The sequence below is a fragment of the Danio rerio genome, chromosome 22 (genome assembly GCF_049306965.1).
Source record: "Danio rerio strain Tuebingen ecotype United States chromosome 22, GRCz12tu, whole genome shotgun sequence".
Lineage (NCBI taxonomy): Eukaryota > Metazoa > Chordata > Actinopteri > Cypriniformes > Danionidae > Danio > Danio rerio.
The window spans coordinates 2827101-2843776 of record NC_133197.1 but is presented as its reverse complement, the minus strand read 5'-3'; the positions used below and the strand labels follow the sequence as shown (position 1 = coordinate 2843776).

Sequence of the window (16676 nt, the reverse complement as noted above, 5' to 3'; positions counted from 1 at the left end):
GTAACAATATTTATTATTTACTTAGACAACAAAGATAGAAGCATCTCTTCGGAAGGGAATCCAGGCCAAAATAATAAACAAAAAGACAGCTAACTTGTGGGGAAATAATTCTAACTTACCTGCTCAAATAAAAGTACCCCAAATAAAACTACAGCAAACTTCCCTTTCTCCCTTGCTACCACAAACCAGGAGAAAACGTTTTAAAGTAAATGGCGATTCCCAACCTACCGCTTCTGTTTCTAACCAAAAATAATATATATATAAATATTTAATCAGAAAAGCCAATAGATTCAGATTTAACAGAGAGCCGTTTTAGAAAATAATTAAATTGTCAGTAACAGAAATCAATCAATTCACACCAAGTCAACCAACAGTTTGGGGCAGGAGATAGGAGACGCTCGGAACAATAGCAGCGGCGGCGGCGGCGGCGACGACGACGAAGATTTGCGACCTGCACCGAGCAGAAAGATCTCCCCATTGTTCCTCTCCTCCAGCTTATATACGCTCCCACACGCAACACGGCTGGACCGCAATCAAGCGCAGCTCTAGAGGGAGGGGGAGAGAGAGAGAAAGCTGCGCATGCTCCACAGCCCACAACACAACATCAGCTCCAAATGCATAAACAAAACACAAATCTGTATATATATAATATTTATATATATATAAAATAAACAAATAATTAATGCGTTCTATAACGTAACAGTTAGTGCGATCTTCATTATTTCTTGTCATTGCTCAATTTGAACGCCTATTTGATGCAAATAGTGTATTTTTTTTGTCACCGTGCACCTGTGAGCTGCAGTGCACAACTTTTTATAACCAACACAACTTATGTAGGCTGGTTTAAGAAGATTACCATGACAAAGGCTAGGATGGCTACACAGATGAGACAGAGATTCGTCAGCTAGTGAAGTGCTGTGCAAGTAAGCCTCACTCCTCTGATCAGACAGACGCTAGAGGCCATGGTCTTTAACCTTTTTGTTAGAGCAACCGACTCCCATACGAAGAGTCCCCAGTTCGATCACAACTCAGAGTGGGTTGGGTAGTGTAGGACCAGCGGGTTTGCATTGGTGCCGTGACCTATGGGGTAAGTGTAATGGAGGCCAGCTAGTGAAGTGCTGTGCAGGTAAACCTGACTCCTCTGACCTCTAAAGGTGCTTTAGCGACAGACACTAGAGGACATGATCTTCAAGCCTGGTTTATACTTCTGCGTCAAGTGACCGGCGTAACCCACGACGCATGCAACGCATGTAGCTGTGCATTTATACTTCCGAAACGCTAGTTGGCAGTGAGGTGTAAATGTTCCTCTGTGTCGAGTTTCTTCGCTGTTGTTTTGCTTTTCCTGAACACTTCCTGAATGTACAAGTGGCTCAAACTCGCTCATTTTGAGGCAGGAACCGGCGGATGTGCCACAACTTTAACTGTGAGGTAAACACAAAACAAAACTTTCCATCCGGAGCTCCTTCACGGGACTCCACACTTGTAAACAATCGCTCCATCTGGCTCACACCATTCACGCGGCTCTCTGTCCTACCCAGACACGTCAGCCCTACCAAGCCGACCAATCATAGAGCTTGCGCTACGCGTCGTTGCGACGTGTAGTTATATTTTTTGAGAGGTGCACGTCAGCGACGCCGATGGCCATGGCGTAGGGCTATGCGTCGACATGTAGGCTGCGCCGTAGCATACGCTTACGTTTGACGCAGAAGTATAAATCAGCCTTTAGTCTGACTCCAATACGAAGAGTTGCTGGTTCAATCCTAGCTCAGAGCGGGTTGGGTGGTGTAGGACCAACTTGTGCAACAAACTGAACGTTATTTACAACTTTATTACCTGTAATTCACAGCCTATGCAGGTTCTGTTCACACATCATTTGCAGGCATGCACGCAATACATCATTACTTGAAGACAGAAATGACATTTTTGGAGGAATTATACCTTATAAATACAGTATGTCACTTTTAACACTACTTTCAGGTGTCCACATCGCTGAGCAATGTACAGTTGTCAGAATTATTAGCCCCCCTGTTTGTTTTTTCCCCCAAAATAATTTTCAAGACATTCCTAAACATAATAGTTTTAATAACTCATCTCTAATAATTGATTTATTTTATCTTTGCCATGATGACAGCACATAATATTTCACTTCTATACAGCTATAAGTGACATGTAAAGGCTTAACTAGGTTAATTAGGTTAACTAGGCAGGTTAGGGTAATTAGCCAAATATTGTATAACTATGGTTTGTTCTGTAGACTGTCGAAAAAACTATATAGCTTAAAGGGGCTAATAATATTGACCTTAAAATATATATATAAAAAAAATTAAAACCGCTTTTATTCTAGCCAAAATAAAACAAATAAGACTTTCTCCAGAGGAAAAAATATTATCAGACATACTGTGAAAATTTCCTTGCTCTGTTAAACATCATTTGGGAAATATTTAAAAAAGAAAAAAAATTCAAAAGGTGGGTTAATAAATCTGACTTCAACTGTATATAAAACAATGTCAAGACTTGTGTGACCGCTTTTATGCTTCTCTCCTGCCCTTGAAAATTAATTGGCTGAATTATAGAGATGATGGATTAAGATTGTGTGGGCGGTCGAATCGAGGTTGTGATCTTTTTTCCGATTAATTCTGCAGCCCTGCTGTTAAATTTAATATTCACAAAACCCTGGAAAAAAAAACACTGATATAACGAGTTATGTATGAGAGCTGCTCTTTAAAGACAATAAAGCAGCTTTAGCCTAATGCAAACAAAAATAGTTTAGTCAAATATAATAAAAAAAATAATACTTTTTAAAGATATACAGGCCTACAGAATATTTTTAGATTGTATGAACATGAATGATTTTCGACCTAACAGCCGCAAAACTACATGCTGAACGCTGTGAGTTTGCGTCAGGATGGTAATACATGGGCCGGATTTTCGAGCAATGCCGGGCAATATTGCAGGGTGTAATGCTGCTTGGCTGCTTTCATAAAACTTAGCAACAAACATTTTACATAGAAGACTTAAATGTAGGGTATTATTGTATCAACAGGAAGTGAGGTCTAGTTACCTACCAATCCTCACTCACTCTTAAGTCCCTGATTTATCGGGGGTCACCACAGTGGAATTAGCCACCACTTATTTCAGCATATGTTTTACACAGATGTTCTTCCAGCCACAACCCAGTACTGGGAAACACTCATAGGCCCCGTTTACACTAATGCGCTTTAGTTTGAAAACGCAGAAGTTTTGCTACGCCATCCGTCCACACTACACCAGAGTTTTCGAGTGCTGAAAACGAAGAGTTTTGGAAACGCTGGAGAGGCTGTTTTTATTCTAAAACGCTGCTGCTCCATCTCAGTGTGGATGAGAGAAAACGGAGACATCTATAAAAGGAGGCGGGGCTGCCAACATTCGCCTATCTGATTGGGGCTTTTGTGTCATTGTGTATCCCTCCCTTATTCGTCAAGCCCCTATCACATGACTATAACACATGGCTTTAACGCTACCAGAAGACAGCAGACCAGCCTTCACTGTAAACAACAACATGGGCACAGAAATGGGAGCGCTGTTTGCACTATTGTCTGTTTTAGGCGCCATTGTGCTGTTATTCAATTGTTACGTTTATTAACAACTCGACCTCGTCGTCTGTCCACAAAAATAACTTTCTTGCTTTCTTTGCCATCGCGTTCATTGTTCAACCGGCGTTTGTTGACTAACAATAAACAAATGTCGAGCGAGACGCATGCTTCCTGTTTGTACTAGAATGTGCATGCCCAGAGTGCGCGAATGGTCACGTGATATACATTTTTGGTGGCGTAGTGTGGATGGTGAAACGCTAGAGTGGACGCGGATCGTTTTTGATCTAAAACGCCGTTTTAAAACGAAAACGCACTAGTGTAAACGGGGCCATGCACTCTTGCATTCACATATGCACTTATACACTACAGCTAATTTAGTTACCTATTCACCCATACTGCATGTCTTTGGACTTTGGGAGGAAACTGGATAGTTACCTGCCCAGTGAAACTAAAACATGTAGTAGTAATGGGTACTTTTTACTGAAGTACATTTTTGAGGCCGTACTTCTTTACTTTTACCCGAGTACAAAAGTGTAGTCAGTACTTTAACTCTTACCATAGTTTTACTTCTACTTGAGTAAAGGTTGTGTGTATCTTTGCCATCTCTGGAGTTTTCTGGGAGGTACATTTTGTTGATGTGTAAACATCTTTACTAACCGAGAACATGACTAAGACCTCTCCACTGCATGAGCTCTAAGATGGATCTTCAGCTCGGAAGTCCTCAAGAATGTTTTGCCGCATTGATCACACTTGTGTGTTTTCTCTCTATTGTGGATCAGCATGTGTGATTTAAGGTGTGCTAACTGCGTAAAACTCTTCCCACATTCAGTACATGTGAACGGTTTCTCTCCAGTGTGAATCCGCTCGTGTGCTTTCAGGATTTGTACATCACCGAATCTCTTGTCGCAGTGTGAACACTTGTACGGTTTCTCTCCACTGTGAGTCCTCTGGTGTCGTTTTAAGTCTGCAACCCTAACAAAAGTCTTCTCACACTTAGTGCAGGCATGCTTTTTCACACCTATGTGGACCATCTGGTGTCGGTTCAAGTCTCCGACTCTAATAAAACTCTTTTCACACTTAGAGCAGGAATACGGCTTCTCGTTTGTGTGACGTCTAAGATGGATGTTCAGCTGTGAAGGCCGCAAGAATGTTTTGTCGCATTGATCACACTTGTGTTTTTTCTCTCCATTGTGGATCATCATGTGTGCATTAAGGTTTCCTAATTGCGTAAAACTCTTCCAACACTGAGTACATGTGAATGTTGCCTTTCCAGTGTGAATCTTCTCGTGTGCGTTCCGACATTCTGACCTACTAAACCTCTTGTCGCAGTGTGAACACTTGTACGGTCTCTCTCCAGTGTGCATCCTCATGTGCAGTTTCAAGTCTTCAGCTCTAAGAAAAGTCTTCTTACACCCAAAGCAGACAAACTCTTTCACGCCAGCGTGGATGAGCCGATGTTTTTGTAAACTCTGCTTATATGCAAATCTCATTGTACATAACGAACATGAAAAAGGCTTCTCTTTTGTATGAAGTCTATAATGGTTCTGCAGCGATGAAAGCCTAGAAAACGTTTTGCCGCATTGATCGCATGTGTTCGGTTTCTCTCCAGTGTGGATCTTATGATGTACTTTTAAATTCGACAGTTGTTTAAAACTCCTCCCACACTCGGCACATGTGTACGGCTGCTCTCCAGTGTGAATCCGCTGATGTTGTCTTAAATTAAACTGTCTATAAAAACTCTTTCCACACAAAGAGCATGCATAGGCCTTCCTGGCATCACTCGGCTCTTCGCTCTCCTCCTGTTTCACAACCAGGTCTGAAAATAAATCAAGAAGATGTTACTTTAGGAGAGAAATGTGAAGTAATGGTTAATCAATGATCTACTAAATGTCAACGACTCTTTAAATGCTTAAATGCTTTCGAGTCAGTCCCTTGACATTATACGAGGGTAACTACAGTACATCTACTTGTGTAGATAATAATAACATAATACTGAACACATTATCGCTGACGCACGACGTGCAAATATTTTTCAATGGAAGTCAATGGAGGAATATGACTAGTCATAATATATTTGCAGATATCTCCAATCTGATTTCGTACTAGTACAATTGTAATTGCAGATATCTCTAATTGTCATTCTGACTAGTCGAATTATAATTATGACGAGTCAAAATATAATTAGAGATATCTCTAAATATATTTACAAGGTTTAAATGCTAAAACGGCTTGCCATACGCTCTCACCCAGTAGCACAGTGGAGAGTTCTCTAGTTATGTCCTTTCAGTCGTTTGTTATGCAGTGATATGCAGTCAAATATTTCGCCAAACAGTCCTTAGGGATGCGGGGACACGCAGTCAGATATTACGCCGAACAGATCCGCCACTTTTGGCGCTCATAAACGATCATTAAGCTCTCTTGCTGCAGGAATGAGGAGGTCTGCTGAAGGCACGCAGCTGTCGTGCAGTGAGGGGTTTGCGTCTTTAATAAACTACGGCAGTTTGCGATCACTGAACAGTAAGAATGATTATTAAATCCATATGAAACAGCCCCTTAAAAGTCACATATCGCTTTCGGTTTCGGGCTTTGCCGCGTTTTGTACTCACACACAAGCGTACCGCGCCAAAGCCCAAGTGAACCGCGCTCAGACACACCTCTTCCAACCGGGCCAGGGCCGGCCAAGTGAACTGTGCTTGAGCCCGATTCAGCGCACTCACACTTCTCAAACGATCCAGGAAACGGGCCTGGGCACGGTGCGGATGGCATAGTGTGAGTAGGCCCTTAGTCTTTGAGACTTTACTGATGTTTTATAAACACAAACAGCTTATCACACTTCAAAGAAAAACATAAAGCTGCATCATACGACTCCTTTAAATATATCATCAACTTTAAATCAACTCTAGAAGGGCTGAATCTGTAGATGATCTACTTACTGTGATAGACTTTTCTGTGTTTTTGTAGAAAAGACGATTGCATGAAACTTTCCCCACAATCAGTGCAGTGATGCGGTTTCCCTCCAGTGTGCGTCTTCATGTGACTCTTCAGAGTGTGTTTGTTCTTGAAAGTCTTTCCACACTGAGTGCAGGTCAAACCTTTAACAGCTGTTCTTTCCATTGAAATACTATCTTCAGTCTCTGATTGAGTTTCTTCTTCACTTTTGACATGATGTTTCTCCTCATCTTCAGTCTCCTCCTTCACCATCACACCTGAAAATAAGTAAAAAAATTAATTGTAAGAGGCTAGTTTTATAAAGAGGCTTCATCAGGGCTCAACAGTGTGAGCATTTCACTTACATTTACAAAAGAATGTGTGCAAACTGAAAAATTAGCATGTGTGTGAATATATAAGATCTATTTTAAAAGAAAATGTAGCCCATCCACTCACATTTTCCACATAAGACATGAGTCTGCTAAACTTTCCACACATTTATTTGCCTGCACAGGAGCAATGCGTTGCAGGATTTACCAAAGCACAAGGTGACCCTTGGTAAGCTAGGTTTTAAACAAAGTAGCATTTAAATGTTCAGACACAAGAGTCTGATTATAAAACACAAATAGCCAGTTATAGCTGAGCTTTCCTGAACATCAGCACATCATGAAATAATCAGACACTGATTTCAAAACGATCAACCGTTGCGGTCAAAGCATTAAGCTACAGAACGGGACGACAATTTGTGGTGCACACAGGTTTCAGGAGACATTCATTATTTTTCCACCACACAAATGGATCATCCTCTCCATTAAATAGATTCTCCTAAAACAGATGAGCATAAAGGCGAACTATAGGCGTCAACACAGTGAGAAAAATCAGTTGGAATTATCTACCACCATATTACTAATTTTAAATAGAAATAAGCAGACATCAGTTTAAAAGATAATGGCTTTTGCTGATGATGATTCGACTTTTAAAGCAAACAATATAAACACAAACCTATTAGTTCTTCAGTGTCTTCCTGTTTAATTCTGCAGGGTTCTGGATCACTCATCTTCTCACTGTCCTTCAATAAACTCTGTCTTTGCAGATTTCTCTTCCTCCTGATGGTCTGATGCTCGTCTTCACTTGTAGAACAGCTGAACTGAAGGAGGACTGCAAGAGAAACGTCAATGAAAGAAATTAATTATGATAGTTGATTTAGTTTAATGAGGTATAAACCGTAACTAATGACGTAAAACTAAATGTTTTCCGTCTCAAACGTTACATTTTGCCGCATTAACAGATCTCATTTTGCAATATTATAACCACAGACGTTAAAAACCGAACACACTAGCACAGATAACGTTAAACACAAACACTGAGATCATATTGTCCTCTCAGAGCTCTCTCTGCCTGCTGTATTGTTTTGGTCAGCAGACACACAGATAGAGGTGAACTCAATGCAGAAACTAGTCACAGATTGTCGCTTTAATAAACTGTAAAGTGTGTTTTATTGTTGTGTAAACACGAGAAAAAGCGTCAACGACTCACCTCAGCTCTGAAGACTCGACGCTAAATGAACGCGTCAGTGCTGACGTCATCACGGCGAGGCGGGAGCAACGGAGGAACTGACAAGCCAAAACAAATGCTTATGTAGAAAAAAAAAGGGTCATGTTAAGTGCACTTTTTTCCAGGTTTGGTTTCTATGCCTCTTTCGCGGTGTAAATATGTTTTAGTGACGTTTTAGCAATATGTGAGACAAAAATTTACCATCAGTAAACACAGTATTAATAGTAAAAAAAGTAATTTTTTTAAATGGACAAACCTGAAACTAATAAAATTATGTATCATGTCATGTAGTTGGTATCAAGTTTAAGAGATAACAAACAAGTTAAACGAATCTTTTTTTCTGAAAAGTGTTAATCTTACCAGAACAGGCACAATTTGTAGGCCTGTATGTAGAAAATCTTCTAAATGTAAGAATAAACGAGATGAATATTCAATTAGAAAAATTTACATTACTTTAAAAGGCAAGATTTGTATTTTGATGAAATATGAATATGAAATAGCTGTAATATGGGTGTATAATATCACAATGTGTGAATTTGCAATAGTCACATCACAAGATCTGCTCATTCATTAATTTTCCTTCGGCTTAGTCCCTTTATTCATCAGGGATCTCCACAGCGGAATGAACCGCCAAATATTCTAGCAAATGTTTTACACAGCGGATGCCCTTCCAGCTGCAATCCAGTACTGGGAAACACTTGGTAAAAACACTTGTTTTTACTTGGCAGAACCGCTGCTCCCAACTTTAAATATGTAGGAGCACCCACCAAATATGAATGAGCACCACTGCAAACTAAACAATAAGGGATTTACTGTATTTGAAAACAACATCAATTAGGACTAACAAAAACCAGAAACAACTAACTAATGCTGTGACGACTTAATATTTGTGCAATAATTCCAAAATGAATATCTAATAAAAATAAAATATTAATGATGACGATGACAGTAACACTAACAATGAATTACATTTCTCATGATTATGCTGCCCTGAATGTGTTTGAGTGCGAGTTATCTGCTGTATGAAGTCCTGCTGTTACTTTATGAAAAATAAATGTGTGGTTTGCATAAACACAAATGAAGCATAGCAGTACGAAATGTTTATTTTGTGCTATTGTTTTTATATGCATGTCAATTTAATAAATACAAAAACAAACGAAAGATTTTAATAAACCATTCAATTTAAGGCTGAAAGCTGCAAAGCAGTAATCAGTGATTAAACAGAAAAATATGTACATCTCAAGAAAGGATGGACAAGAAAAAAGGAAGAAAAGTCTCACTTTTGAAAGTTTTGGTTTCGGTTTGTATCAGATTTTCATCTCTGTGTTTGTAGAAAAAAGCAGGCGAGTCAGCCGACTCAATATATGAAGAGCAGAGCAGGATTCTCCCGATGTCCACTGGCGCAATACCATTCTTTGTTATAAGCCGCATCAGTTTAAACTTAGGCCGTACTCACACTATGTACAGTTGCCTCGAACCGGGCCAAAGCACGCTTGTCCCCCCTCCCGTCTCCTCAGATGGCCCGCACTCACACTACAAACATCCCTAGGCACGCTTACGCCATCGATGCTGCGCTGTTCAGTGAGAAGCGCTCTCGCTCAGCACAGAGGAGATTTCTCTAGTTTTATCGTTTCAGTCGTTTGAAATGCCGTCAAATATTTCGCCAAACAGTCCTTAGGGATGCGGTGACACGCAGTCAGATATTTCGCCGAAAAGATCCGCCACTTTTGGCGCTCATAAACAATCATAAAGCCCTCGTGCTGCAGGTGAATGAGGTGCTGAAGGTGTCGTGCAGTGAGGGGTTTGCGTCTTTAATAATCTAGGGCAGTTTGCGTTCATTAAACGGTAAGATTGATTAATAAATCCATATGAAACAGCCCCTTAAAGTCACGTCTCGCTTTCAGATTTGGGCTTTGGCGCGTTTTGCACTCACACTACAAAAGCCCAAGTTAACCGCGCTCAGGCCCACCTCTTCCAACCAGGCCAGGACCAGCCAAGTGAACCGTGCCTGAGCCCGATTCAGCGCACTCAAACTTCTCAAACAATCCGGGAAACGGGCCTGGGCACGGTTTGCATAGCATAGTGTGAGTAGGCTCTTAGTAAAGGCGAGCTTCTTTGGCGAAGGTGTTCGATTTTAGATTTAGCGAACATTTGCGCTAAACACGCAGTGAATGCAACGCACCGAGATTCGGTGTACTTTTAACTCTTCAGTCTTTTGCATTCGCTGCGGTAACAAAAGCTCCCCGTCATCTGACAGCAGAAAGTCTTGAGTGATTGACAGCTGATATGAACCAATACAGCGGCACGGAAGAGCGATTCAGCACGTTTTTAGAAAAAAACCAAACAGGTCGCACTACAACCATTATATGCAGTCGCACAAATGCTCTAAAATATATCATGAGGTCAAATAGCTTAAATTTCGGGCGCATATGCAACCAAAATGGTCGTAATTTCAAGCCCTGTGATGTTTGTGAAAACACAATGGAGTTTTCTGGGAGGGAAATGATGTTGATGTGTAAACCGAGAACATGACTAAGGCCTCTCCACTGCATGAACTCTAAGATGGCTCTTCACCTCTGACGACCTCAGGAATGTTTTGCTGCAGTGATCACACTTGTGTTTTTTCTCTCCAGTGTGAATCTTCTCATGTACTTTCCGGCATTCTGACCTACCGAATCTCTTGTCGCAGTGTGAACACTTGTAAGGTCTCTCTCCAGTGTGAGTCCTCTCATGCGCGTTCCGGTATTCTGACCTTGCAAATCTCTTGTCGCAGTGTGAGCACTTGTACGGTTTCTCTCCGGTGTGAACCACCTGGTGTCTTTTTAAGTGTTCAACTCTAATAAACGTCTGCTCGCACTCAACGCAGGCATGCTTTTCCACACCAGTGTGGATCATCTGGTGTCGGTTCAAGTCTCCAGCTCTAATAAAACTCTTTCCACACTCAGAGCAGGAATACGGCTTCTCGTTTGTGTGAACACTAAGATGGTTCTTCAGCTGTGAAGACCTCACGAATGCTTTGCCGCATTGATCACATGTGTGTGGTTTCTCTCCAGTGTGGATCTTCATGTGTTGATTAAGGTTTGCTAATAGTGTAAAACTCTTCCGACACTGTGTGCATGTGAATGCTTTCTCTCCGGTGTGGATCAGCATGTGTGCATTAAGGTTTGCTAATTGTATAAAACTCTTCCAACATTCAGTGCATGTGTACGGTCTCTCTCCAGAGTGAATCCGCTCATGTACTTTCCGGCATTCTGACCTACCAAATCTCTTGTCGCAGTGCGAGCACTTGTACGGTTTCTCTCCGGTGTGCGTCTTCATGTGACTCTTCAGAGTGTGTTTGTTCTTGAAACTCTTTCCACACAGAGTGCAGGTCAAATCATTTGCAGCTGGTATTTCCATTAAAATACTTTGTTCAGCCTCTGATTGAGTTTCTTCTTCGCTCTTGACCTGATGTTTCTCCTCATCTTCGCTCAGTTCTTCACTCTCCTCCTTCACCATCACATCTGAAAATAAGTAAATCAATTCATTGTAAGAGTCTAGTGAAGAATCTAAGGATGTTTTTATATTTTATTGTTGTTATTTTAAAATAATTATTGCTTTAATATTTATTTTAATTTTCTATATTGTTATAATCTTATAGCCGTGTGGATTCAAGCGACAGGAGTAAGAGGTAAGAGAATGTCTCCATTTCAAGGTCTGTATTGTCTCTGGACAATAGCCACTTTCACACATACAGACCTTTCCAGAAAACTGCCGGCAATTTTCCGGAAAGGTTGTATGTGTGAACAGGTCTTTTTGAAAATACCTGTAAATTCGTTCTGGCTATTTTCCGGAAAGAGAAGTTGTAACATTACCGGCAATTTGCCGGAATGCTGCGCTGTGTGAATGCAGAAGGAAGATTGCCGTAATAAGCGCGTGCACGTCTAGAACGTGCTGACGTGAGACGTCTGCTTTAGCCAATCACAACAGTCAGACGCATTTACGTCCGCGCGGTTTGTGGGGATAAAAGCCTTTGAATATTTTTCCAGACACATTTAGCTGCTAGAAGTTAGTCAGATCACGTTTATATGTTCTTCTTAATGCCAACTGTGTAAATAATCATCGATGAGATGCTTATGATAAGCCGTTGTTTGTTTACCTTCAAGCTTTGCGTGTGCCTGTGAAACAGCCTGTGAGCGCCTGCACACGCACATATTATGAACATCTCGACATGCGAAAGTGATCCTGCGAAAGCTGTTCACAATATTGATCATCCACAGAGTTTGTAATTTAGTCAAATGTTTACAAATACAAGCGCAGCCGTTTAAAGCTCATTTGTGGTGAATGATGTCAGAATTTACCGGTATTTTGGAATGGATGTGTGAATGCTCTTTTCCGGAAAATTTCCGTGACGTCCTCGCCTGTGTGAACAGCGCTTTTTTGAATATACCGGTAAAGTCGTTCCAGAAATTTGCCAAATATTTACCGGTATCACTGTGTGAAAGGGGCTAAAGTTGTGAAGCAGGAATTTTCCACTGCTCTTCCTGTTGGGGATTTCATTGTGTCTTGATGAATTTCTGATGAATGTATTACTCTCATTTATATGCTTATTTGAGTGATTTCAGTATTATTATCAATTATAGTATTACCCATGCTGTGGCATTATTATCAGGTATGTGTGCTTTGGTAAATCAAAAAGTCATTCTGTGTAAATGCAGTCAGAGATGAGAAGGTAAATTAGAAGAGCAGCATTAATGTCACAATGAGGGCTGATTTATGGAAGCAAGGCCATAAGGACACCTGCGTTCTGTTCTGTAACTCGTGATAAAGCACACCTGCACGTGCGCCCACACACCTGTACTGACATCTAAAGAATTATGAGTACATATGAACTTCAGCTGAACTTACAGTCGACAGTTCAGTGGTCAGTGAACAAGATATATTGTTGAGCATTGTTTTTTGGCTGAGTCACCGCTTTTGAAGCAGGAAGGAAAGACCTTAGCCCCTTTCACACAGTGATACCGGTAAATATCTGGAAAATTTCCGGAACAACTTTACCGGTATATTCAAAAAAGCGCTGTTCACACAGGCGAGGACGTTACGGAAATTTTCCGGAAAAGAGCATTCACACATCCATTCCAAAATACCGGTAAATTCTGACATCATTCACCAGAAATGAGCTCTAAACGGCTGCGCTTGTATTTGTAAACATTTGACTAAATTACAAACTCTGTGGATGATCAATATTGTGAACAGCTTTCGCAGGATCACTTTCGCATGTCGAGATGTTCATAATATGTGCGTGTGCAGGCGCTCACAGGCACACGCAAAGCTTGAAGGTAAACAAACAACGGCTTATCATAAGCATCTCATCGATGATTATTTACACAGTTGGCATTATGAAGAACATATAAACGTGATCTGACTAACTTCTAGCAGCTAAATGCGTCTGGAAAAATATTCAAAGGCTTTTATTCTCACAAACCGCGCGGACGTAAATGCATCTGACTGTTGTGATTGGCTAAAGCAGACGTCTCATGTCAGCACATTCTAGACGTGCACGCGCTTATTACGGAAATCTTCCTTCTGCGTTCACACAGCGCAGCATTCCGGAAAATTGCTGGTAATGTTACAACTCCTCTTTCCAGAAAATAGCCAGAACGAATTTACCGGTATTTTCAAAAAGGACCTGTTCACACATACAACCTTTCCGGGTCTGTATGTGTGAAAGGGGCTCTTAACTGGACATGGGTAAGACCCCTGAAAGACCCTGAGATTCTATTGGTGGCGGGCACCTGAGAGATTTAAGATCCCATTAGCGGAGAAGCTGATGGAGGAGTGTAATGTGTAAATTTGGGTGGAGTATTAAGACACAGAAATGTATTTAAACTGTGTGCAAGCCTGTGTTCGGCAGACACTCGAACGACCTGTCTCTGTTGTTACTGATGCTGTAACAATAAACTGCTTCGTCTAAAGACTTCGGAGATTTCAGACTTTGTCATTTTTAGTTTGACTTAGAGACTTAGAATATTTTTGCAGACCAGAATCTTTTTTCCACAACATTCCTTGTGGTATATTACCACTTGTTGGATTAATCCTGATGAACAGACATCAGTTTAAAAGATAATGGCTTTTGCTGCTGATGATTAGACTTTTAAAGCTTGTTAAGAACGGTGGGATGGCGCCTCTTTCAACATTCGGAGCAAAAAGTAAGTTCAAGTAGCAAAACATATGAAGAGCTTAAAGCTTCACAACCTCACTGTTGTTCAGCCTCAATATTGAAGAGTAATGAATAAACACAAACCTATTAGTTCTTCAGTCTCTTCCGGTTTAATTCTGCAGGGTTCTGGATCACTCATCTTCTCACTGTCCTTCAAGATTCCTGCAAATTAACTACACATCTATACTGATATACTGTATTTAAACAGCAATACATTTTGTTAAATTGACATGCTTATATGAAGCGTAGTGCTAATATAAATACCCCTTTATTACCCACAAGCTGTTAAACGAACAGAAATGGCAGAACGTGGTGACGTCAGTAATATGCAAATTGACGTATGACGTAATCTAGCGACTTTTGGGGCAGAGCTTATCACTTTTTCATTGGAAATAGTTGGCAAAACTGGGAAAGCCTAAATGCTTTCATACAAGTGAATTGAATGACGCGAGAGGTGATCTCTCTGCTATTGTTACAAATTTAGGATTAATCTACAAGTAAAAAAAAAAGATTAATCCACAGGTCACGTGTGTTCCAAACTGTGGGTTGTGATCCGTACACCCTTAATTTATAACTATATATAAATATATATATATATATATATATATATATATATATATATATATATATATATATGTATATATATATATATATATATATATATATATACATACATACATACATACACATATATATACATATACATACACGATTATTAAGTGTAAAGTCACGCGAAGCGGCTTCCGGGTCCAAGTGCTCTATTCAACTGTATGGGGAGACTCATGAAATGGTAATTATAAACATTTACAAAGCAATTTAATACTTTCTAAAATCACGATCGCAGTATATATGTTCATGCCTAATATCCGATAACCAAAAAGTAATTCATTTTTTTATAAATTGTTAAAATTTTGGTATTTTTATGCAGCAAGGCCAGAGATTGTTGTGTACACTATGACTTTATATAAAATGAACTTTAATGTGTGATATGAATTAAAAGTGATCATAAATAAATAATTTCTCAACTCAAATGAATGGCAGCTTGGACCCTGAAACAGTATTAAATAGTTCACCAAAACATCACTTAACAAGCGGATAATATCCATATATATATATATATATATATATATATATATATATATATATATATATATATATATATATATATATATATATATATTATCTGACTGCTGTTCAGCCTCATTATTGAAGAGTAATGAATAAACACAAACCTATTAGTTCTTCAGTGTCTTCCTGTTTAATTCTGCAGGGTTCTGGATCACTCATCTTCTCACTGTCCTTCAATAAACTCTGTCTTTGCAGATTTCTCTTCTTCCTGATGGTCTGATGCTCGTCTTCACTTGTAGACTGATGGGAATACTCCAGTATTTAGGGCGACGTTGGGAAGAAGAAACTGGTCAGCAAAATAATTAAATTACGATAGTTGAATTAGTATATTGAGATATAAACAGTAACTATTAACATTAAATTTTATGTTTTCAGTCTAAAATGTCACATTTTACCGCATTAATAGATCTTATTCTGCTATATTATTACTCCAAACGTTTAAAACCGAACACACTATAATAACGTTAACAGATAAACACAAGCACTGAGCTCATATTGTCCTCTCAGAGCTGATCTCTGCCTGCTGTAGTGTTTTGGTCAGCAGACACACAGATAGAGGTGAACTCAATGCAGAAACTAGTCGCAGATTGTCGCTTTAATAAACTGTAAAGTGTGTTTTATTGTTGTGTAAACACGAGAAAAAGCGTCAACGACTCACCTCAGCTCTGAAGACTCGACGCTGAATGAACGCGTCAGTGCTGACGTCATCACGGCGAGGCGGGAGCAAATAGGATCGTGAAATATTTGAAATATTTCTGTGATCACCAAACTGAAGATCTGTCTCACCTTTTTTGGAATTGTCAATATACCAAAATTTTTTTGGGGAAAATGTATTAGGTATATTTAGTGGTATAATTCCTGATGTTATATTAAAATATGAAAATGTTATTTTAGGATATAACCATCAAAATGATCATCCAGATGCTTTTTAATTATTTAATCCTATAATGTTTCTGGCCAAATATTTTATACACAAGTGTAAATTTTGTAAGCGCAAGCCTTTCAGATTTTTCTTGAAGATCTAAATCTTTGTCTGTGATTTCTGAATGTACTAACAAAAAAGCTGTTAAAACTGTGAATCTGTTTAAAATATACATTTCTGTTTTGATCCTGAGGTGGATTTTACACTCCTTAAAGTGTGAAGTTAATCTATATATTCAAATTGTATGTGTATAATCTGCTTGTAGACTTGCATACCATTAAAAGAATTAAGGTGCTATAGAAAGGGTCATAAAAAGAAGTGGATGAGAAGACAGCAGGACAAAGCCTGAGTAAACAACTAAGGTATCTCAGGA

General features: G+C 39.6%; 2 protein-coding genes across 7 annotated transcripts; both read right to left on the bottom strand.

The window, feature by feature from the left end:
• Positions 1 to 1808: 1808 nt before the first annotated feature.
• Positions 1809 to 8106, bottom strand: LOC794515 (uncharacterized). The gene is made up of 4 exons (XM_005170374.6): positions 8037 to 8106; positions 7503 to 7658; positions 6506 to 6778; positions 1809 to 5388 (listed from the first exon to the last, which is right to left on the bottom strand). The coding sequence occupies exons 2-4, from the start codon at positions 7555 to 7557 to the stop codon at positions 4241 to 4243; spliced, it is 1476 nt and encodes a 491-aa protein (XP_005170431.1). The 5' UTR covers positions 7558 to 7658; positions 8037 to 8106; the 3' UTR covers positions 1809 to 4240.
• A 1033-nt stretch (positions 8107 to 9139) lies between these two features.
• znf1171 (zinc finger protein 1171) lies at positions 9140 to 16066 on the bottom strand. Of its 6 annotated transcripts, none has more exons than XM_073936900.1 (4): positions 16040 to 16066; positions 15486 to 15667; positions 14338 to 14426; positions 9140 to 11557 (listed from the first exon to the last, which is right to left on the bottom strand). In XM_073936900.1, exons 3-4 carry the CDS (start codon positions 14390 to 14392, stop codon positions 10587 to 10589), a joined length of 1026 nt encoding a protein of 341 aa, XP_073793001.1. In that variant the 5' UTR covers positions 14393 to 14426; positions 15486 to 15667; positions 16040 to 16066; the 3' UTR covers positions 9140 to 10586. The 6 variants fall into 6 exon arrangements, with proteins under 6 accessions (XP_073793001.1, XP_068072644.1, XP_073793003.1 ...); XM_068216543.2 differs by having other exon boundaries at positions 14338 to 14415; XM_073936902.1 differs by having other exon boundaries at positions 15486 to 15621.
• Between the last annotated feature and the right edge of the window lie 610 nt (positions 16067 to 16676).